Source organism: Populus euphratica, unplaced genomic scaffold (assembly GCF_000495115.2).
Source record: "Populus euphratica unplaced genomic scaffold, PopEup_1.0 scaffold116.1, whole genome shotgun sequence".
NCBI lineage: Eukaryota > Viridiplantae > Streptophyta > Magnoliopsida > Malpighiales > Salicaceae > Populus > Populus euphratica.
Window position 1 is genome coordinate 9,051 of NW_011499995.1, and position 23,790 is coordinate 32,840.

Consider the following 23,790-nt stretch of genomic DNA (forward strand, 5'->3'; position numbering starts at 1 on the left):
TAGTAGTAGTAGTAGTAGTAGTAGTAGTAGTAGTAGTAGTAGTAGTAGTAGTAGTAGTAGTAGTAGTAGTAGTAGTAGTAGTAGTAGTAGTAGTAGTAGTAGTAGTAGTAGTAGTAGTAGTAGTAGTAGTAGTAGTAGTAGTAGTAGTAGTAGTAGTAGTAGTAGTAGTAGTAGTAGTACTAATAATAATAATAATAAAGAAATAGAAGAAGAAGAAGAAGATGAGAACTTTGAGATGGAATATTAATGTAACGATTAAACAATGATAATAACAAATGTCAAGGTTAGAGGTTCCACTAATGGTATATCAAACAAGTATAGTATAAACTCTTATTATTGAATTGGAAACCACACACAAAGGAGGTTCCAATCAGATTATATATTGTTAACATGATTACATTAGTCATCTTATTCAATTAATGCTAATACTTGTAAATCTCGTCAAGCATTCATGATTATAACTTATGTTAACAACAAATCAAGTTCCTTTCATAGCTCAGGTGTCGGTTATACCATACATTATGGGCTATGAAAGTGCCAAGCATTTGTTGTACCAAGTGTTATACAACATAAATCAAGATTAGTCATTTAACAAGCAAAGTATTAAAGAGTGAATAAGATAACAAATATAAAACATGTTAGTATCAAACATTAAAGTCCATATTAAGTTTACATTATACTTATTCTTACACCATTAGTGTAACCTTTTCACCTTGACATAACTAACTTAGCTAGACATAATGAAAGAAAGCAAAATAGATAAACAAAATAAGAACATAAAAGTTAACTAAGTAAAGGAAAGGAAATGAAAGGCATAAACTTAATATTAATGAAAGCAAAGCATAAACATTACAAAAAATACAAAGAGAGAAAGGAAGAGCATGATCTTGATCTGGAAACCAAGATGCCTAAATGCATGGCAAATGCCTCCTTTTATAGGCCAAAATTGGGAACTATTGATTTGATGACTAATTGATAAGTGGGTGGCCAACTTTTGACTTGGTGACAATCTTTATCTTCTCTTGTCTGCCCAAAACGTCATTGATAACGTCAACATTGGAGCTAGTTGAAAACATGAAAGTTGTAGGCAATTGTCTCAGCTTTCTTGTGTAAAACATTCAACTCATTTGGACTTCTAGAACTCCAGATATGGCCAAAATACCAAGTAGTGCTCGGGCTGGAAGACAGATTCGGGCTTCTTTGTTGTTACTACAATTTGGACTTGCAAATGGCCTTTTTAGATCTTGGGCTCCATATTAAAGTTGTAGGCCTATGTCTTACCTTTCCATCCATATAAATTGGACCTAAATCTGAGATATATAGCTCTAGATATGACCCAATTACCGAATAGTATTTCGGTTTGGATTGCACTGACATCTCTTTTCTAAGTTTGGCCATCTCTTTATCCTTGCAATTTAAGTTCTTCAAGACATCAATCAATCCTTTCATTTATGTGATAGGCCTGCATTAAAAATAGACATTTACCACAAATTATAGGTATCTTATATTATTAGATATATTATTATAAAACATATTTTAGTTAAGGAGTTATTGATACTTCAAGTGCAAAATGATGATATAAAACCATGATAAAAATACACTTTTAAGTACTAATCACTTATGTCAACGCCCATACTTAGAAAAATTTTCAAATGATAAAGAAAAATCTAAGAAGGGTCAACCTATATTTAAAAAATCTTTTAAGAGGCTTAAAAGAACTCAGGAAGGATAGTCTTATATTTAGAAAACTTCTAAGTGATTGGGGGGAACCTATAACGACACATATTCTTAAAAAGATTTCTATAGAGTGGAAGAGATGGATCCATATCTATGTTTATACTTAGAAAAAATTTTATGGAGCAAAGAGGATGGATGTATTTCAACACTCATACTTAGAAAAAATTCTAAGAGGCAAAGAAAAACCCAAAGAAGATTAATCTATACTTAGAAAGTTTTTTAAAAGGCAAAAGGGAACCCAAGAAGGGTGAGCCTTATATTTAGAAAAATTATGAGTGCCTAAATGGAACTCATGGCGATACTTATAGTTAGAAAACTTTCTAAGAGGTGTAAGAGACAGACATATGGTGATGTCCATACTTAAAAAATTTCTAAGAAGCAAATGGAAAACTCATGGTGACACCCATACTTAAAAAAAAAAAATTAAGGGGCGAAAAGGAACCTAAGGAGAGTAAGTCTATACTTGAAAATATTCTAAAAGACAGAGGGGAATGAATCTCTATTGATACCTATACTTAGAAAAATTTGTAAAAGACGAAAAGGATGAGCCTGTGTCTATGCCCATACTTAGAAAATTTTCTAGGGGGTAGAGGGGGACCCAAGAAAAGTGAGCTTATAGTTAGATACAATACAATTTACCTTAGGTAAGGTATACTTGGAATGATACATTCTTCCTATACATAATAAGTCTCTCTTTATTCAGACTTTAAGACCAGTTAGGGTTCCAAATGATTAAAATACTAGATGGCAACTCTATATATTTTTTTTTACTGATAAAAAATAAGAATTTCTTATTTTTTCTCCATCACCGAAGAAATCACACTCCAGGAGGATAAACATCATGACGCCACATACATACGACAATACGAATGTTTATTTTAATCCCTATAATTTTATGTATTTCAAGTATTTTCCCTCGAAGATCTCGATCCTTATTAAAGTGCTATTGAGATATTTAGCGTTACAATTGTATAGGTTTTTCTAATGTTTATTGAAAATTTTGTGAGCAAATATATATATGTGTATGTGTGATTTAATAAAGTGTTGTAACTTTACTATTTTGTACATATAATTCATCATACTTGTTGATGAAATTTATTGGATGTTAAGCATGAGATTACCATCATGATGTAAAAAAAACCATCTCATTTCTCACATATATTATAGTTGAAAAAACTAGAATTGTCGGGATATTTACTAAGCATTGCAAACACACCGATATCCTTTATAGAAATTAGCATAACCAAGACAAACACATTGAAATGCTGGAGGATCAAGTTTATCCTTATAGAGAGAGTGAATATGGAAATAACACATAATAAAAAACACTCATAATAAATATTGAGAGTAGAAGTAATAGAATAGAACCTTGATAACACATTAAAAGGGTTTGATAATCAATAATATGGGCAAACAACCTATTAATAAGGAAGAAGACAATCATGAAATTATCAGCACGAAAACGTCTAGGAACATGCATAGAAAACCTACGCCCAAGCTACCTTTATGATATGCTAGCTCTTACATTCTGTAATGGTTTGTAGCCACACATTAACTAGTGAAAAAAAGAGCCATAAGCTTTGAATAAATCATCAGGATACTGATTCACAAACTCACAATCATTGTTAGAATAAAACATTTGAACTTGAGTATGAAATTATGTGACAAATCATTAAGAATAACATGATATTGTAATTATTTATTCTATTGCAATGGTCAATGAATGAAATAAGATATTTATGACCTGAAGCAGAAAGGGTAGAAAAATAAACTCAAGCATCAGTATAAATGCATGCAAAAGGATTTGAACTTCTATTAAAACTGATTTCAAAAGGAAATAATTTAAAATAAGCTAGAAATATCTTTTTCACTATTTTTTGATGAATTTCTCTCTATCAAGCCCAGAATTTTTTTTAAAAAAAATAAAGTTTTGGACTTAAATAAAATATCTAAAAAACTACTGAAACACGATTTTATTTTATTTTTCTTACAACTTGTTCATTAGAGTTCGCACAGCTAATGAAACACGATTAAGGCCCTGTTCACAGCACCAAGGTTTTTTATTTTGAATGAAATGAAGTTGAAAATGAAAATGCATGTTCTTGGACACAAACAATAAAAGAGAGGAGGAAAAGAATAAAGAAAGAAAAAAGAAAAGCGGATTATTTGCCCCTGATAGTTGTTTATGGTAATCGGTTTTATGCCTACAAAATATTTCATTCGAAGCCTACACTTCCTCTACCTCTAAAATATGTAACTTGTTCCTCCACCTTGAACAAGACAACAAAAAAAAAAATCAAAGAATCTCAACTTCTTCAGTAATCTATACAAAATCTACTGATCTACAAAAAAAAATGAAGAAAACTTTACAATAACAGCACAGCTTGTATCAGTTACTCGTCAACATGCTGTATCTCACCCGTCGTAAGCTACTCGTAAGGATGTTGTATCTCACCCATCATAATGCGATTGCTAGAAACCTTGAAGCCAAGGAGAGCGGGATCAATTTGCCTTCCTTTCTTCCCTTTCTTTTTCCCGCTTCGCCCACTCAGTGGACCATCAGATGATTCTAAGGCAGCCGCGTTAGCGGATTCAGCCTCAGTAAAAACTGGCTTTTTTAGCACATCCATAAATGATGTCTCTGTTATACCAGCATCATTGTAAGATGAGGACCTCCTAAAACGCGCTTCTTTCTTGCCAGATGTCTGACTATCACCGCCCCGGGTTGCTGCTACATTCTCTACAGGCTCACTCCTCCTTTCTGCAAGCCACCAAAGTTTTTGGATTTTTTAAATCACCACCACAATTATCCAAAACCAACAAACAAAAGACAGCACATCTGAAACAATAATGATATACCATCAGAAGTTGCAAGGCTTGCCCGATTTTTTTGCTTGATATGCGAAGCAGATGCCATGTCTGACGACACATCCTTGGAAGAATAGGCCCGTGATACCGGTGGGCGTTTATGCAAGGCGCTGTCAAGCCCTCTAGTTAAAATAGAAGGCATCCTGTTCACAAGCATTTTCCACGAACATGAATATAGGTTTCAAATCAAACGATATAGGTTTCAAATCAAAACAGTGCAACTCGCAACTCCTATATTTATGAAGCAGGACCTTTCCAGTAGCTTGATGTCAAAAGAAACAGATTTACTTGGGCAAACCCACTAACGCTGAATACAATGCAAACACAAATGTTGCTAATAGTCAAGTCATGCATGGCATAAACAGTTGACCACAAAGCTCATATGCAAAATCGGAAAATTGTGAAATTCAAAACAGATTTGATGTCATTGTTGCCACAAATAAGCACAGAGAATGTGGGTTTGACTGCACCCCTGGAGATGTTAAAAGTTTACTTTATCATAAGAGAAGAAAGAAATTAAGTATTTTGGGGTGGAAAAAATATCTGCACCAACTCACGTTCTACTGTGAAGCAACTTGAAAAGAAAAGGGGTGGTGGGAATGCAAAATAAACCCTATGATTTGGCCCATTTGCAGTCCAGTGAAGGTTTCAAAATTTGAAACTTCAATGATTTGTGGTTTCCTCTGATTGCTTTTGCCTTTTTCCTGTCCGTTAAGTTTCTAGAAATAAGTCCATGATACAGCAGCTACTACTGACACAAGATGGCATGACATCATGTTAATGTACGTGCACTAGGAGACCTATAAAATACAAGGCAGCTAAGGTGCGAGTGTTCTCCCACATACTTGCCTCTTGTTTTAAGCTTTTTAATGAAGAGAAATCATTAGAGCACCTAACCTATCAAAGAGTAACCATGCATGTGCTCTGAAACCAACTTTTGTTAAATCCGATATTCAGATGAAGATTAACATCATGATTAAGGAGACCATGATGACTTCATTAAAAACAATCCGACAACAGCAAAGGAGAGTCATTACCTGTCAATAGAGACCTCTTCACCAGTCAATTTATCTAATCCCATCTCATACCAGTGTAGGCCTCCATTACCACCTGCAGAATTTCACAAAGTCTCTAATATCCATCTAAGCATAAGCATGATATCTGAAAACATGCATGTCAGAGAAAATACCAGCACTGCTCAGGGAACTATGCCTGCTACTCTGCCTGCTACTGGCATTAGCAAAATCCATAGCAGTTTCAGCTTGTTCAACAAAGCTGTCTTCAATGTGTGAAATAGACCTGGCCGTGGCACTCATGCCTTTCGACCCATATCTGTTATCCAATTCTGCCACTTCTTTATCCATGGCAGATTTATCAACAAACATGTTATCCGCATGATTAGTATGAGAAGTATCTACTATGCCTGAAAAGAATGTTGGTTCTTCAGTTAGTGCTCCAGATTTCGACCTTAGGGACAATCTTTCACCATTTCCTTGATGGTGTAATTGACCACTCAAGGGCATAGCATGATTATCCTGCAGCAGAGAATTTGATTTCAAATTTTGAGGCTTTTCCATAAATGAGTCATTCATGGTGGCTTCTTGATCTGGAATGTCATTTAAAGAGAACGACTCAGTAATTGGCCAAAAGGATTCCTGAGATTTAGATGAAGATATAAGGTGCTGATAATCATCTTCCGATGACCGAATAGACTGAAGACCCATATTTTGGTGAAGATCCATTAAAGCTTGCTTTGAGATCTCCTCATCTCCGCGAGCTGAGGTCCAAAAACTAGAGTTTCCAGCAACTTCTGAAACATTCCTTTTTCTTTCAGCTTCAAGATGCAACTGTTGCATCCCTCCTTCAACCCAACTATTCTCTTGCTGCCCTTGTTTTCCAGGGAGGTGGCTCTCTGTCATTTCAGCGCGAGAACCATAAATATCACCAAAAACTTGTCGATGATGAGAAGAGACATTGGACGAGAAGGAACCCAGTTGATCAGTAGAATGCATATATAGATGCTCTGCTGAATCTGGACCTTGGGAATGACCATTTACATTATCCATCTTCATCCCAGGAGTGACAGCAGGCAGAGAAGTTGGATGGTCAAATGCCATAGAGCTATGCTCATAAAACCCACCCTGATGTGGCTCCTGTAAAGCATGATTCCATTTGTTATGGCTGAAATGTTCATCATGTGAGGAAAGCCTCTGCTGTTGCAGGTAAAAATCTGAAGCATTAAATCCTGTAGACTTAGACTGGTGGTGACCAGTAGTATTTCTGAATGTCTGACCAGCTTCATCAATGGACCATGGCCAACCAACTTGGCTTTCACCATCCATTCCTAACTGCCGCCTTGCCAAAGATAACTTTTGCGCCTGCATCTGTTCTTGCTGAAGATGGAACTGCAGGTCTGTAGGGAGTATATTAGCATGCTTCACCTGTGATAAGAGGTCCAAGATATCAGTCTGGGGTTCTTGAAGATTATTCTGGCCAATCTTAGCTCGAATTATCTGCTCCAGTGTTAGATCGAGGTGCCTTGGATTTTGTGAATTCTGCTGCAGTTCGGCTGCCAGTTGTGTCCTAAATTGAATCTGCTCAAGCAAGTTTTCTCTCAATGGATCTCCCTTTCCCTGCCCATATCCAAGATCAGGCATCTGATGCTGCAGCAACTGTTCCAGAACCTGCTGCTGCTGCAATTTCATTTGGTACTGACGAAGCTGTTGTTGCTGTTGGTGCAGTAAATGATGCTGTTGCTGAAGCTCAAACTGTCGCTGCTGTTGCTGAAGCTCCACCTGTCGCTGCTGTTGAAGCTCCAGCTGCCGCCGCTGTTGAAGCTCCAGCTGCCGACGTTGTTGAAGCTCTTGCTGCTGATGCTGAAGCTCCAGCTGCTGCTGATGTTGAAGCTCCAGCTGCTGCTGATGTTGAAATTGCAGTTCAATAAGATTAGAAGGGATTTGCTCAAAACCCATTTCCATAGCATGTGAGAAGGGATGAGATAAATGATTCTGTTGTTGACATTCTTTTTGCATCTTCTGCAACATGAGATGCTGCTGGTCAAAATCATTGAACTCTGGCTGCCTGTGAAATAAGTGTCGAGCATCTGCGGAACTTAGATCAATGTGGGGATTAGTGAATGACTTTTTCCTATAATCTTCAGGCCATGTCTCTGCATAATGGGATTTATCAAATACTGCATCAAAGGACCTGTGACTGGCAAGGGCAGCATCATGCTCTGTATAAGAGTCCATAGCATGAACCTGCGCTGGAAATTCATCACCCATGCCAGAAGCCATGTTGGATGATTGAGCACGCCTCAGATTAGAGTTGCTACTGAGCTCAGACATTGACAAGCCAAACGGATGAACTATTTCATCCTGATGAGTATGCATGCCAGTTACTGAAAAATCATTTAAGGTGGCAGGGTTGATAGAAGGATTAGGAACAACTCGCTGAACGTCTGCAACATCTCTCATCAAAGGGTTGCCACTACTTCCAGGCTTTCCAGGAAAGACAATTTCTGTATCCAACAAAGATCAGAGCAACTAAATGAGCACAATGAACAGATACAGTGACATGAACAGCAGAATCATTCTAAGCAACTTACCTTCATCCAGAGTAACAACATTTTGAAATCTTTGATCATCAGGATACTCCATCCCACTGAGAAAACCATGATCAGGAACCCTTGACTGACCACTAACATTGGAGATGGCCTCAAATCCAGATGAAGCCCTCTGCTGGTCTTCCCTGACAGCAGAAGCCTTAAATTCAAGGGAAGCAGGAGTCACTGTGCTCCTTTCCAAGCTTTCTCCAACAGCATCAGATAGCTGTAACTTAGCAGATGGACTAGTACTTGAAGCACACCCAGGTTTCAGTTTTAGGTGAGGCATAATATCACCAAGTTCATGGAAGGGTGATCCATCGGGAGCATCTGACAAACGAACTGGCAGGTCAGTTCCAAAATATCCTTGCTCAAACCATGCAATAATATCAATACCAAGGTATGGTCCCTGAATTGCCCCTTGAGGATCAAGATAGCACAATGATAGTTCCTCAGGCATGATAGTACCCGTGAATTGATGCCCATCATTATTTATATTCAACGAAAATTGATGGCTTCTTGAATTTTGTTGTGCAGAAGAAAAATCAAATAGAAAACTTGAATCATCAGGGAGCTGGCTACCAATTTCAAAAGAAGTAGCTGACTCAACATCCTCCAACTTAAGGTTATTCTGAAAAGCCACATCTTCCACTGGCTGCCTTTCAAAAGCTTTTAAATCCACAACGTTGTCAATCAGGCCACTTTCTCCAACACTGCTGGATTCGTCTCTCTTGAAAGCTGCAGGCACAAAGTCATCCATCAACACTCTGCCAATTGCTGTCACACACTTCTGTTTATCATCTTTATGTGTATCCTTTTCTGAAATACATAACAGAAGGAATAGTTTTAACACTGAAATAAAAGAAGTCAAAAAATTGATATTAGAATTACTTACCCTCAGCCATTGATGCACTGAACGTCTCAGCAACTGTACCCTGACCAGAAGCATTGCCAGTAACTTTTCCAAAAGAGTCGGCAATTTCTTCAGTCTTGACAGAGAAACTCACATTCTCCTCACCAATGCCTGAATAAAAAGGTGTTAGAGAGAATAGATGGTGAGATTGCAAAAGTAAACTGAAGATGTGACACTGATCACCTGTAGTGTTATTATTTGATGACTCGTTCTTTTCTCTAAATGAGTTGTTCAATCCTCCACTGCTTGTAATTTTTCCCAGCCATATATCTCCAAGGACAGCCTGCAAGAATCATATGATCCAATTTAAAGCAGTGACAGTAACTATAAGACACCTTTAACATGACATTATGTAAATTGTATACCTCTTGCTCTGCATCAGGTGCAACAAAAGCCAATGGCTTAATAGCAATTTCCTGTGTTAGTGGAGACACAAGCTCCATCCCATCTGGTATGGTATCAAAACTTGGAAGAGTCTTGTGCTTACGGTAAATGTCAAGAAGTTTTCCCCTCGGATAGCAGAATGCATGATTCTTATCCACGGGAATGGACCCGATGGAAGAAGCAGTAAGATGCCTGCCAATTTGTAAGTTCCCACTATTGTTGGACCTTCCTCTTCCGGCAGCAAACCGCACATTCGGGCTCTCCACACGTCCTCTATCTGACCCAAATCCAGGTGCACTCCTGTAAGCAGCGGGTCCACCAGAATGAATTTCCATACGATGGCGAGGCCTCCACTTATCACGAGAGTCATTCTCACGCTCAGAAGATGGCCTCCACTTATCGCGAGAATCATTCTCACGCTCAGAAGTTGGGCGGCTAGCAGTGCCAAAATTTTGTTTGTCGCTGTGAGCCTCATCCTTCTCAACATCTGCCCTCTTATCATTTCGAGAATCCTTCTCTTTCTCTTCAGGACCCCACCTAGATGACCACTTGCTGTCTCTTCGGGATTCATGAGCAGAATTGCGGTTGTTGCTGTCATGCCAACGATCTGAAGAAGGCAAAGTTCTAGTATCAGATATATCTCTAGCTGAAACAGAATCAGCACGGTGGTCTTCTTTTCTGCGATCTTTCCTACCAAGCAAACTTGTATCCCTCTCCTCCTCACGCCAACGGCGGCTGCTTTCAACATCAGGAGCAATCCTCCTCCGATCTTTCTTGTCTTGAGATCCATCTAAACGCCAATTGTCTTTCAAATTGCTATCACTGGAGTTTCCATGGGACAAAGAATTTGAAGCACGTGTTTCCTGTTATTTTCAGGCATAAGGGTTAAGTGGAAATACCCACACACATAAAAAAAATGAAAAATGAAAAAAGGATAAATTTAGTCGTAATAAAACCTCAGGTAAAATATAAGTTCAACTGTGACAAAACTAAGTGAAAGGGTACTATCATGATAACACCAAGACTGCATTCTTGCAGACAGAAGAGAAAAGGAAGACTTTCCCCTATAAAGAGGTCAAGATGCTACAATTAAATCTCCATAGGTTTGATAATTGCAGGGCAGAGTTAGACCCAAAATTAAAAATATCTCAACACCTTCCTAAGTATAATTTCTGGTTAAAAACCATTAGTTATAAAATTCAAAAAATTGCATCTCTAAATCCTGCCAACAACTGTCCTAGTTTATACTTTCTCAAGGGCCCTGACTAAGCTAAATGGTTATAGACACCAGAACACACAACAGCGCCAAATGACATAAATTATCAGGAATTAACAAAACAAATATATCCAAATAAGCATGTATTATTAAATATCAGTACATAAAAAAAATAAAAAAGCATGCCACCCTCATATAGATAACTAAAAACCAACTAGTCAATAAGCAAGTCCAACTTTAGAAAAGTGAAGTCCCATACCCCTGATGCCCCAGTAGTTGATGACTTAGCATCCACCGGTTTAGCATAAAGCCATTGTGGAGAAAGAGGTATAGTGTTGTCTGCAGCCACTTGATCTGTAAAGCAAGAACAGTCAATCAATATATATATGTATATGAATTACAATCAAAAGACAATAAACTCAAGGTGGAAACCCCAAATAAGCATTCCACTGATACCTTTTGAGTCATCAGGCAAACTCAACAGAGCCTTTTCCTCACCAATTCCTCCACGATCTACCATTTCCAATAAAAAACAATTCATAAGTATTATTAAGCTGAGTAATCTATCACCATTCGGCATGAAAAAAATATAGAGAAATTAACATCAAAGGAAGTCATGCAACTTGCATTCAATTGCAAAAATATAAAAAATGGTCAAAACCCTAAAGTTGAAGCCCAAATGGAAATAGGCATAGCAATAAAAAATGTAAGAAGAGATCGATTGGGAAAAAACAAAGAATGGAAAATCGAGATTAGAACCTTTGAAGGAGGAGAGGCGTTCATCGGTTGACTTGCAAGAGAGGAGGAGGAGATCGTCAGGGAGATTCGGCTTTCCGTCAGTCATCGTCGTTATCTAAAACCAAAAAGAACTTGCACAAATTCGGGACGCACAGAGATTATCAATACAAGGAGAGAGATGAATAAAGCAGATTGCAATTGGAAGAGTACAGATTTACACACAAAGAGAAGGAAATTACTAGGGTTTGGGAATTCGCAGAGAGAGGGAGTAACGGGTAAGGGTTTGTGTGTTCAGTGTGTATTCGATCGAAGAAACAACCATATAGTCGAGTGGCTGCGTGTTTAATTAATTTTATTGTTTTTCTTTTTTATATTTCTTTTTTAAAAATTACTCCTTGTCTTTCCTTCTTTCTTTTTCTTCTATTTTTATTTTTTTTTTTTTAATGCAAATGACTAATCTATCTTATCTTTAAGGTTGCCTGGTTTTAAATGCTATTAGTTTATTATTACGTGCTTCGCCGGGGGTAGAATTTTTTAAAAAATATTAAAAAATATGAAGACTACAAAGTTTTTCTAATAATATTAATAAATTTGACTACACGTAGTAAGTTTTAAAATATCTTGAATGAGTTTTTTACTTGATTTGAAGTTTTAATAAAATTATAATAGAGTTAATTTTATTTAAATAGATTAATTTGGTAATTTCAATAAAATTTTATTACTTAGTAAAATGTAATTTGACTTTTGAAAAGATTTTAAGATAACAATTTAAAAAAATAATATAAAAATAATAACATATTGAATCAACCCTAATCTTTTCCGTCCCAAATTATAGACTTTATTTGATTTAATAATTTGTATTTAATTATATAATAAAAATAAATGTTGATAAAATTAAGTGTTAATTTAAAAATAGACATTTATTTAAGATGATGATAATATTATAGAAAGTAAATAAAAATAAATCATGCAATCTATTTCCCAACTAATTTGAAGGATGGAATAAAAAAATTAAAAACAATTAAAAAACTAAAAAAGCATATACGATCGGCGGGTAAACTAATCAAACATGTAAATTAGGCAATCCGAACTAGCACACCAAACTAGCAAACTAAATTATAAACTTTATTGGGATTATAATTTATTTTTCTTAGAACTATATTTTATTTAATTATATAATAACAAAAATAGACAATCACAAAATCAAATATTAACTTGATGTCAAGACCTTTTTTTTAAACCGCGATAACCTTAAAGAAGTGAAACTAAATTCTCAATCAAATCAATTTTTAATGATAAAATTAAAAAAATATTAAACTCGCTAGACTCGTGAATCAGATTAACCAGTCAAACATGTGAATACATCCATTAACTTTATAAAATTTAATAAAATAGTTTTTTAAAAAATTTATTTTTTAACTTTATGAGAAAAAATAAATGATAAGAAAAAAAACTCAAGTTCAATTAAAAAAATACCCCACTTAAATTATAAACTAAATAACCTAAATTACCCTAGCAAACTTGCAAATTATACTAGCCTGAAAAAAAAAAAGTAAAAGAAAATAAATAGAAAGTCAAACTCTCAACCTCTCTAATATTAAAAAATAAAAATTAACAAAAAAAATGAATAAAATCATAAAAAAAAAACATTATAATCGACAGTGCAACGAGTGTTGATGAACAATAATTCCCTCAAATTCTTTATTTTTCATTACTTTATAAAATTTAATATTATGATTTTTCTCTAAAAATATTTTAAAAAAATACATGAGAAAAAAAAATTTATTATAAAAAAGTCAGATTCAATTAAAAAATACCTCACCAAATCCATAAATTTGGATAACCTCAGTTACCCTAGTAAGCTCACAAACCGACCCTATAGAAAAATTAAATTAAATTAAATAAATTATAAAATTAAATTCTCAACCATTTTAATATTAAAAAAATAAAATGAAAAAAAACAATAAATAAAAACAAACAAAATAAATTTTGGAAGCTTATTTTATATATACATGTGTGTGTGTTTGATAATATAACTTAAGTTTTTTTTTTAAAAATATTTTTACATAAAAATTATATAAAAAAACACTCAAAACTCATTAATTAAATTGCATCACCATATAAAAATGTAACATTGACTCCAAAATTAAGAGATTGAAACTAAATATATCATGGATTAACAAAACATTAAAGAATGGAGCTAACTCATTACAACCACACTTATAAAATAATATTTATTAAAATAGTTTTTTATTGGCTTTTTTTTTGTTTAATTTTTCAAGTTCAATTAAAAAAAACACCTCACTAAATTTATAAATTTGAATAACCTCAGTTATCCTAACAAACTCACAAACTAACTCTAAAAAAAACAAAATAAAAACAAATAAATTATAAAATTAAATTCTCAAGTATCCTAATATTAAAAAAAATTAAAAAACAATCAACAAAAACAAGCCAAATAAATTTTGGAATCTTATTTTATATATGTATATATATATATATATATATATGTTTGATAATATAGCATAAGGTTTTTTAAAAAAATGTTTTTACATAAAAACTATATAAAAAACACTCAAAACTCATTAATTTAATATTTTTCATATAAAAAGAAGAATTAAATTGCATCACCATATTAAAATGTAATATTGACTCGAATTAAGGGAATGAAACTAAGTATATCATGGACTAACAAAACATTAAAGGATGGAGCTGACTCACCACGATCACGTCCATAAAATAATATTTATTAAAATAGTTTATTTTTGGGTTTTTATTGTTTAATTTTTTTTAATTTCACCTTTTAATTTTTTTAAAAAAAATTTCTTTTAAATTTCATTTTTCAATGTCAAACTGTTTTAGAAATTATACTTCATTTTTTTTATGCTAAGTCATATACCGGTTTCATGGATTTAGTTCTTTAAGCTTCAACATTGAATATATTGGAAGTGACTCCATGATTATTATTATTTTTATTCACTATATGTTAATTTATTTCAATTTCATTATCTAAGTCTCGAGTTTAACAAGTTAATCCAGATCAACTCAAGTTATTTTTTTACCTTTTATTATTGATTTTTTTATTTTTTATTTAACATTGACTAGGTTAGAAATTGAGCTTTGTATTTTTTTATTTTCTTTTTATAGCATTATTTTGATCTCATGGATTTTTCTCTTCTCTCGATGTCAACCTTAACATTGAATATATTAGAAATTGAACTTTATAATTTTTTTCATTTATTTTTTATGAATTTAACTTGATTTTAGGACCCAAGAGACAGGTTTAACATGTTAATCAGGTTAACTAGGGTTATTTTTTTCTTAATGTTCTAATTGATTTTTTTTTAATTTTATCTTTCAATATTGGGTTGGTTGGAAATTGAGCTTCACAAATTTTTTTATTTGTTCTCTAAGGATTTACCTTTTATTTCTTCTTGATTTCAAACTTAAACTGCAAATTTGATAGAAATGAAGCTTTTTAATTCTTTTTATTCATTTTTCATGAAAATTATCATTATCTTATGATCTAAGTTGTAGGTTTAACATAGTTGGCTCGTGTTATTTTTAAGTTATTTTTTAATTAATTTTATTTTTTGATTTCATCCTTCAACACTAAGTTTGCTAGATATTAACTTTTGTGGTTTTTTTTTTCTAATTTCTATAGCATTGTCTTAATCTTGTGACTTGAATTGTGGGTTTGACACATTGATCCGAGTTGACCATGTTTATATTTTTTTGATCCTTTTTTAATTGGGTTTTATTTTTTTAATTTGCTTTTTATAGAGCTATCTCAATTTCCTAACCCGAGTTGTGAGTTTGAAAATTAGACTCGGACTATCACGAGTTGTGAGTTTGAAAATTAGACTCGGACTATCACGGTTCATTTTTTAGTTATTTTTAATTGATTTTTTTTTCAATTTCACCATTCAACAACGTAATCTTTTTCTTTTTTTTTCTAGTTTTTTTTTATTTTCATCCTTTAATATTAAGTTATTTTAAAATTAAACTTTATATTTTTGATTTTTAATTTGCTTTCCAACTATCTAGGTCTCGTGGATTTAATATTTTTTATTTAAACTTTCAACATTAGATTTTAAAATATGTCTATTCTATTTTGATTCTATCGAGAAATTAACAGAAAAGCCCTTGAAAATCCTCTTAATTCCTCTCTTTTCTCTATTAGGAGGAAACATATTTTTAAATGTTGATAAAGAAAATGATAGGAATAGGGTGGGTTTTCATGTATATTTTTTTCAATTTCTTAACAGAATCCTAACGAAAAGGGTCACATTAAAAAAAGTGTAAAATTAGGTATTATTTAGTTCTGTAATTCAAGTTCAGGGGAGGATTGTAAAATTGATCGAAAATCGCAAATTAAGTTTGAACAACATTATACTCTGAGGAGAAGAATAGGAGGTGGCTCCGAGCAAAGTATGGAAGACTAAACGCACACATAGCCAATGGGAAGCTAAAGCGAAGACATGACCATCATCACCTCACGCATTAGGATATTCATTCTTTTTTAGGGATATTGCTCTAAATCATGAAAAAGTTCTAAAAGGACAAAAGGGCAAAAAACAAACAGTCCTAGTGCGAGAATCAAAAGCCGTTGAGAGGATAGAATTATTTTAATTCATTGAACCCAAAACGCTCTTGTGAACGCGACACCGGTGAGAGAAGAAAACTGGAGGCCAATTTTTTTATGCTCAAAAGAAAGACACGTCATCTCACCCACCCTCTTGGCGAGTGGCACAGAGATTTCAGTTATTTTAAGCGATGCAAAAATACATCTATTTTAATTGCCATTAGCACAGATAATAATTCTTCAATTATTTGTTCACTTCTAGCACTGCTAATACATCGAGGCTTCATATTTTTATCAACTATAGTGCCTGGAACTATTGGCATTCAAGAACTCAAGATCTCTATTGTCATGCGGAAACCACTCAAAAGGCGGCAACAGGAAACCGCAAACAGCCGCATGACTTGCGTGTTTTGCTTTAATCAAAATCTAAATAGAACAAAACTTTCTAAGCCGAAAAACCTCAAAAGTACATGAAAATGTACGAGAAATTGTCCACCAGTAGAATCCTTGAAAGAAATACAATAAAATGGCTCCCTAGGTCATCCTCTGGGCAGCTTCTTTGGCAAGGACCTTGTCTTTGGCCTTGCTCTTGGCCTGGGATTTGGAACCCATGATTCCACCACCCCACTTCTTCCTGTACTCATCGTACTTGTCATTGAAGTTAGCCTGAAAACGCAGAAAGAAAGTAGAAAAATGAATTGCATTGTGAACATTTGCAAAAGCATTATTTTAAAAATACGTAATTCCACACACCTTGATAGCTTCCAAGATTCTGCTGAATTCCAACTTGTCTTCGTTCTTGACTGTGGTCAAGCACAAAACTGATGCAGTCTTCTTGTGGACAATCTATCACAAAGACTAAAAAATTCAGTCTGGAATCCACAACTCTCCTTTCACAACAAAATTTTAAACTGCAAGGTACAGGCACACTTACTGCTCCCAATCGAGACTTTCCCTTCACAATGCAGAATGGGATTTCCATCTTCCTGCACAATGCTGGTAGCCATACAACCAACTCAATGGGGTCCACATCATGAGCAATAACAACCAACTGGGCTTTTTTCTGCAAGAAAAAGGTAAAGGGAAAACATGTTATTAAAAGAATTCCAACAGCAGAGAGGACTAGTGCTAACAACAAGCTTGTGCAGGATAAATTGATGTGCAACCTGCTCAATTAGATAGGTTACATGGTTGAGACCATATTTCACAACAATAGGCTTCTTAGCCTCAACAGTTTTTCCTTCGGTCTCTGCCTGAGCCTTTCTCAAGAGGCGCTCCTTCTTCGCTGCTTTGTCTTCAGGACGGTACTTCAAAAGCATCTTGAACAAGTTTGATGCTGCGCAAGGAGTTCACAAAAGGAACAGTATTAAATATAAATATCTCAACGGGATAAAGAATTCTTGTCAAAACAAAGAAAAGAAACTAAGCCAGAAAGCTACGATATTTATCATCACACCACTTGTATGTTGGATTGTTTGTACCATGTAAGCAATCAACAAACAAGCTATGGTTCACATCTTAGTTCAGAAAAGAAGATTGAACAGAACATTAACTTTTACCATCAAACAAATTAACAAAACAGTATAGTTGCTGCATAAGAGCAAAGAAAATTAGAGACCCTAGTTCTTAAGCAATATCATGAAACTTGAAATCACAAAGGACCACAGAATGACTCAAGGAAACAAGGGAACCAAAACAAATTGCACGGATAGAATAGAATTAAGTTTTTTTCTAGCAAACCTGCATAATCACTGCTAAGCATTCCAGTTGATTAAATTTTTCTTCACGATTGCGCTTCAAACATTATCATGCCAAAAAAGCTATACATAAACCTATAAAGCTGACCATTATCTCAGTTTTGATGATATACAATAAATCCATAAAGCTTGAAAAAAATGACGCTATATTTTCTTTTCCTTATACTCTTAACTAGACCTTAGGGTATACATCAAATCAAATAAATAAAGAATAACAATAAGCACAATACCAATTACATGCACAGATGACAAAAATCATAATTCAGAAACCACGTCAAACATTTAACATTAAAAAATTACGAATGACATTGATTAGCATGAAGACTCCTGGACTAAGCCTTTGCTTCAATGCAACCAAACCAGAGCTAATTAGCACTTAACAAAAGAGGAGATATGCCAGAAACGATACCGAGATTCTTGTCAAGGGTCTTGGTGAACTGGTTCACGGTAGGTGGAACCTTCAATCTCATCTTGAGAATCCTCCTCTGCCTCTGAATCTGAACCATCTTCGGCATCTTAACGAATCGGCTCAGATCCCTCTTTGGTGGCAAAGCCCCTCCAATTCCAAACTGCTTCGGCCTCTTCTCGAACAATGGATTCGTCACCTTCTCCTAAACAAACCACCACATAAACAAACACCATGACAAAATAAGCAAAACCCAAAATGATAGAATTCGACTTGAAGGGGTAATTTGTAAGAGAGAGCTTGTTTTTTACCGGTTTCTTCTTTCCGGCAACCACCGGACCCTTTCCACCTCGCTTTGGTGCCTTTCATGTTCAAACATTAAACGAAATGTCAAAAACAAACAATAGCTATCTAAGATTTATGATAATGGATTGACTTGAGTGTTTAGAGAAAATAAGTAGATTTTGGTTGAGGGAGAGAGATCTAGCTCACCATTTTTGCGCAGTTTCAAGCTCCTTCCGGCTTCCGCTTTACTTCTGTGACGCAAGGAGCGGCAAGAGTTATAAAAAAACCCTAAAGGGCATTACAGTGCCAGGGTTTTGTATTGTGGCAGGCTTTGCTGAAACACGGGACTGAGGACCGTGATGGCAAGAAAGCCGTGTGTTTGTTGGTAAATAATTTTTGAAAATGTAAATTATTTTTAATATTTAATAATATTATAAAAAATAAGTTAAAAATTGTTTTTTTAAATTTATTAGAATAATAAGAAAAAATCTTATAAATTAAAAATTTAAATGAGAATAAAATTAAAAAATAAATTTAATTTAATAAATTATTTTAAATAAAATAAATGATAATTAAAATAATAGAGATCAAATCTAACAAATAAAAAAATTGAAAGATAATAAAATAAAAAAATTATAATTTCAAAAAATTAAATAACAATAAAAAAATAAGGTCTAAATCTAATAGATAAAGAATTTCAATTAAGAAGATAATAAGAAAAAAATACATAATAATTATAAAAATAAATATCAAAGTTGATATAAAAATTATATTAAATCAGATTTTAAAAGATAAAATAAAAAAATGATTCAAAGAAAAATATATAATAATTAAAATTTTAAAAATTAAATTTAATATAATCAGTAAATAACATAACATTTTTAATTTTTCATAAAATTTTTAAATCTAAACTTTGAGATGGATTATCTCTCATGCATTTTTCATAAAATTTTTAAATTTAAACTTTGAGATGGATTATCTCTCATGCATGAAGATGAATTGAATCATTATAATTAATAATAAAATAAATTGTATTATCAAACTTTATTTATAAAATATTCAAAAACTACTTATTAGTATAAATCTCTATCATTCAGTTGCAAATAATTACTAAGATTTTCATTAAAAAAATAAAAATAATTATGATGAATGGAGAATATAAATAATGAATATGTAACCACATATATTTATAAACATAAAATAAAACACTAATTAATTTAAAATAATAGAAAAAAAAATATTGTTGTGGCAATTGGTGAGAATCATGTATGATTTTAAAAGAATAAGTTTTTGAAAGTTTTTTTTTAAATAAAAGAGATAATTTATTGATGGGAATTAAAGATTTAGAAGACCCATTATCTTACCCACTATACTAGAAAAAAAAAAGAATTAAGATAAATGAAAAATAGTTTTAATATATATTACATTTCCATATTACATTTTAAAATTACATCATGAAAAGAGTAAGCTTGTATTGATAGGGCATTTGATGTATTTTAATATATGACAAACCATTTTAAAATGCATAATAATAAGAATATACATGTATTAAGATACATAAAGAAAATTATATGAAAAATTTAGACACATAAGTGTTATATACTATAAAGTACAAATAAATCCTTAAAAATATCTTAGATCTTCTAATAAGATGTTATTTTATGAGGTTTTCGTCTTTGTTTTTATTGGTGTGTTTATAGGTTTATAGTCGACCATGTTAGTTAGTTTATAGATAATAAGGGTATCAGGTATTTAAGGACCCCCCAAAAGTGATGAAATAGTTCCAAGTTTATTGTAAATCCCAAACTCAAAAGCTAAATAAAGATTGTAATTAGAGCAGTAGAGGATTTTGTAAGAAATATATCATCTACATAAAGAAAGAGAATTAATATACCAAAATTAGAATGAAAAATGAGTAAAGATGGGCATACTAGATTGAAAAAGAAACTATATTTAAGAAGAAAAACACTAAACCAACCAAACCAAGTGTAATACGCTTATTTAAGACCATACAAAGCATTTTAAATCTTGCAAACATGAGTTGGATATTAAGAGTTAACCATTTTTTAAGGTTGTTCCATGTATATATCTTATAAAATTAAACCATATAGGAAAGCATTTTTTATGTCAAATTGACGTATAGGCCATTTCTAAACAAATGTTATGGTGATAACCATACAAATAGTTCTAGATTTGATGACTAGAGAAAAAGTCTAGATGTAGTCTAATATATCAATAAAGGAATACATCTTTGGTATAACTTGAGTTTTGAGATGATTTAGTGAGTTGTTGGGTTTTAGTCTTGGCTTGAATAACCATTTATAGCCATTAACATATATGTAAGAAGCATAAGGAACAAATTGTCAAGTTTAATTCTGATGAAGAACATAATGTTTTTAAACCAGTATAGCCTTCCATTTGGGGTGACCTAAGGCAAATCAAATATTATAAGGTTCACCAGGGATATTGACCTAGAATGTAAAGGAAGATAATGTATATTTTTTATTGGGTTTAACAATTTCTATTTATGAGTGGGTAATTATGGAATATGAAAAGGGTACTTATAAAAGTTGAATTTATTAAATATAATGATGTGAGACTATTTGAAAGGGCTTGAACTTAGGCTATAAAGAATGTGTAACTTATTTGTACGTCTCAAACTCAAGATAAGATAACTCATGCTCAAGTTGTGCCAATTGCATTTCAGAGTTGAGTAACTAGGCTCCGTATTGACTTGTATCTTTAGTTAGAAAAAGAGAAAATATAAAAGTTTATGAGTCTAGAGCAAATATTAGCACTGTTGGTGAAGGACATAAACATAGTGGTGTAAGTATTGACAACTGAGTTTATACAATAGGATTAGAGTCAGTATAGGATAACCATGAATCAAATATGCTAATGACATGTTATGTAGAAGAAGTAATGTTTTGATTTGTAGTACTTTTACAAGGAAAGAATAACTCGTTAAAAACTATATGGTGAGAGATAAAAAAATTTAACCAAAGAAATGAAAACACTTGTATCCTTTATTATCACTATAGCCTATAAAGATATAAAATATAGTTTTTGGATCAAACTTATGTCTTTGTGTAACCCTAGTATAAGAAAAAACATTTAGAAATAAAGATACGAAGTGAAGAATAATCAATATAAGTGTCATTAACTTTAAAGTATAGAGTTTTAAAAATAAAAGCAGATGTAGACAACTGATTAATAAGTAGAAACAACAATGAAAGCTTTTACTTGTAAAAATAGAAGGGTATCACTTTGAAATAACATAGTCATACCTAGTTTCTATATTATTTTATATTGTTTTTTAGACATATTGGTTTACTTTGAAGTATATGGACATGATACTTGATAAATGATATCGACAAGAACAAAAAATGAGATTATAGATTGGATTCCTCCATTAGAGTGAAATCTTGATTTGTTTGTTGAATTATATGGTAATGTATTGTTCAAAAACTAAATAAGCATTTACAAAATAAAATTTATGTTGTAAGAGAATAATCCAAATAGACTTAGAAAAGTCATATACCAAGCATGTATAATATTTGAATTTCTTAATTAGTAAAATAAAAGAAGGTATTCATAAGTCACAATGATTTTTTTTAAATACTAGAACACAAATGTTTAGAACAAGAAAATAGTAATCAATTAAGCTTTTTAAACTAATAACTATCACAAATATGTTTAAGTTTTACAACGCCTATAACATTAATCAAGCATTTATTTTTTAATAACTATAAAACATAAAAATAAAAATGTCATAAGCATTGATGCCAAGTATTTGTTGAGTAAAAATATAAGCATTGATGCCAAGTATTTGTTGAGTCAAATTTGAATTGATGAGAAAAATAGAGTTTTTACAAAATGAAAATAATACATAGATCACTCATGAGCCTTCTTGTGATCATTGGTTATCCTGTTTGTTATTCAATAATACAAAAATACATGTTAAAAGATTTGTAATTAATAGGAAATTGAGTTGTTAACTAGCTTACAAAGAGCAAATATTTTATAAGTTAGGAACTAATAGGATATTGTAAAGAAGTAATGTATTATTTTTTGACTTAATGCTAGAATCTCAAAACCAAATATTGGTAGAGAAGATCTATCACCAATAACTACTGAATCTATACCAAATTAGTTAACATATTTGACTTACCTTTCATATGGATAAAGGTTTATGTGTCTAAGGTTCACTCTGTTTTAGTGATGGAAGAGAAGATCCATCATAAAAAAAGAATTGAATCTATATCAAATTGGTTGTGAAATTGTTAATATATTTGACTTACCTTTTATATGGATGAAGGCTTTTATGTCTAAGGTTCACTCTATTTTAGTAATGATGTTATTAAAAGCGATGGTTATAAAAGCTTGAGGTATGTTATCATACTGAGTTGCCTTTTGGGCCACCCACCGATATATTTTTATAATATGTTCCACAATACCATATTATTGATATTTTTCTTCATGGTAAAAATCTCATTATATAAGGGTTGTAAAAGGGTATCTTTATTAAAACACTAAAGTGGGTTAACAAAATAAGAATGTTTTTATTATCTTGGTTGTTGTGCTTGAATTCTCTTTTAGTTAATATAAATTTTAGTTTATCATCATGATATGCTGAGAAGAATTGCTGGAAGCTTTTTTGTTTTTTTCTGTAAAAAATAATTTGAAGAGTAAAATAGTTTATATAATTTTTATAACTAGAGAACCAGTCACATCATTAATCAAGACTTTAGAGTTACAAGACCAGCTCGATGTAAGATAGCCTTAGTGCTATTAAGTATGGTGGTGGTGAGAGTTTCATATCAAGAGCCAAGGCTAATGTGAAAGAAGAAAAAAATTCTTTGTCTAGGATAAGTTTCTTGATAGCTGTAAGACTAACGCATAGACCCTTGAAAGTGTGGATATGTTCTTTAATGTGTCATCTTTCTTACAAAAACATGTTACATGTTCTTTTAAGTGTGAATTCATGTTTTTTTAAATCTTCTGCATATATATTCTTAATTAGAACCCAAATAAAATGAGTTGTGTCTAAGCCAATATAGAAGCTAAGTGTTTCTTTAAAGACTGTTTCAATTATCAATCCACGAAGAATATGATTCATCTTTTGCCAGACAATGTCTGCTTCAGTTAATCTTGGTGCAAAAATTCTTGTATTTATAACAAGATCTTCATTAGTAAGATGATTGACTAGTTTTTGGATTTTTGTAAGAGTCAAGACTTGTTCATGCTGTAAAAGATAATTTGTATGACTGAGTTTGAAGTGTAATAAAGTTGCCAAA

At 32.4% G+C, this 23,790-nt stretch overlaps 2 protein-coding genes across 6 annotated transcripts; both read right to left on the reverse strand.

Moving 5' to 3' along the window:
• Nucleotides 1-3,879: 3,879 nt before the first annotated feature.
• On the reverse strand, nt 3,880-11,799 carry LOC105140569 (uncharacterized). Of its 5 annotated transcripts, none has more exons than XM_011047443.1 (12): nt 11,482-11,799; nt 11,179-11,235; nt 10,982-11,076; nt 9,488-10,369; nt 9,306-9,405; nt 9,105-9,233; nt 8,213-9,028; nt 7,505-8,125; nt 5,795-7,435; nt 5,643-5,715; nt 4,597-4,748; nt 3,880-4,498 (listed from the first exon to the last, which is right to left on the reverse strand). In XM_011047443.1, exons 1-12 carry the CDS (start codon nt 11,564-11,566, stop codon nt 4,167-4,169), a joined length of 4,983 nt encoding a protein of 1,660 aa, XP_011045745.1. In that variant the 5' UTR covers nt 11,567-11,799; the 3' UTR covers nt 3,880-4,166. The 5 variants fall into 5 exon arrangements, with proteins under 5 accessions (XP_011045745.1, XP_011045744.1, XP_011045742.1 ...); XM_011047442.1 differs by having other exon boundaries at nt 5,795-7,452; nt 7,498-8,125; XM_011047440.1 differs by having other exon boundaries at nt 5,795-8,125; nt 11,482-11,591; nt 11,700-11,793.
• A 4,452-nt stretch (nt 11,800-16,251) lies between these two features.
• LOC105140570 (60S ribosomal protein L7a-like) lies at nt 16,252-18,851 on the reverse strand. The gene is made up of 7 exons (XM_011047444.1): nt 18,701-18,851; nt 18,520-18,570; nt 18,212-18,413; nt 17,212-17,381; nt 16,980-17,108; nt 16,799-16,891; nt 16,252-16,711 (listed from the first exon to the last, which is right to left on the reverse strand). The coding sequence occupies exons 1-7, from the start codon at nt 18,701-18,703 to the stop codon at nt 16,580-16,582; spliced, it is 780 nt and encodes a 259-aa protein (XP_011045746.1). The 5' UTR covers nt 18,704-18,851; the 3' UTR covers nt 16,252-16,579.
• Nucleotides 18,852-23,790: the final 4,939 nt, after the last annotated feature.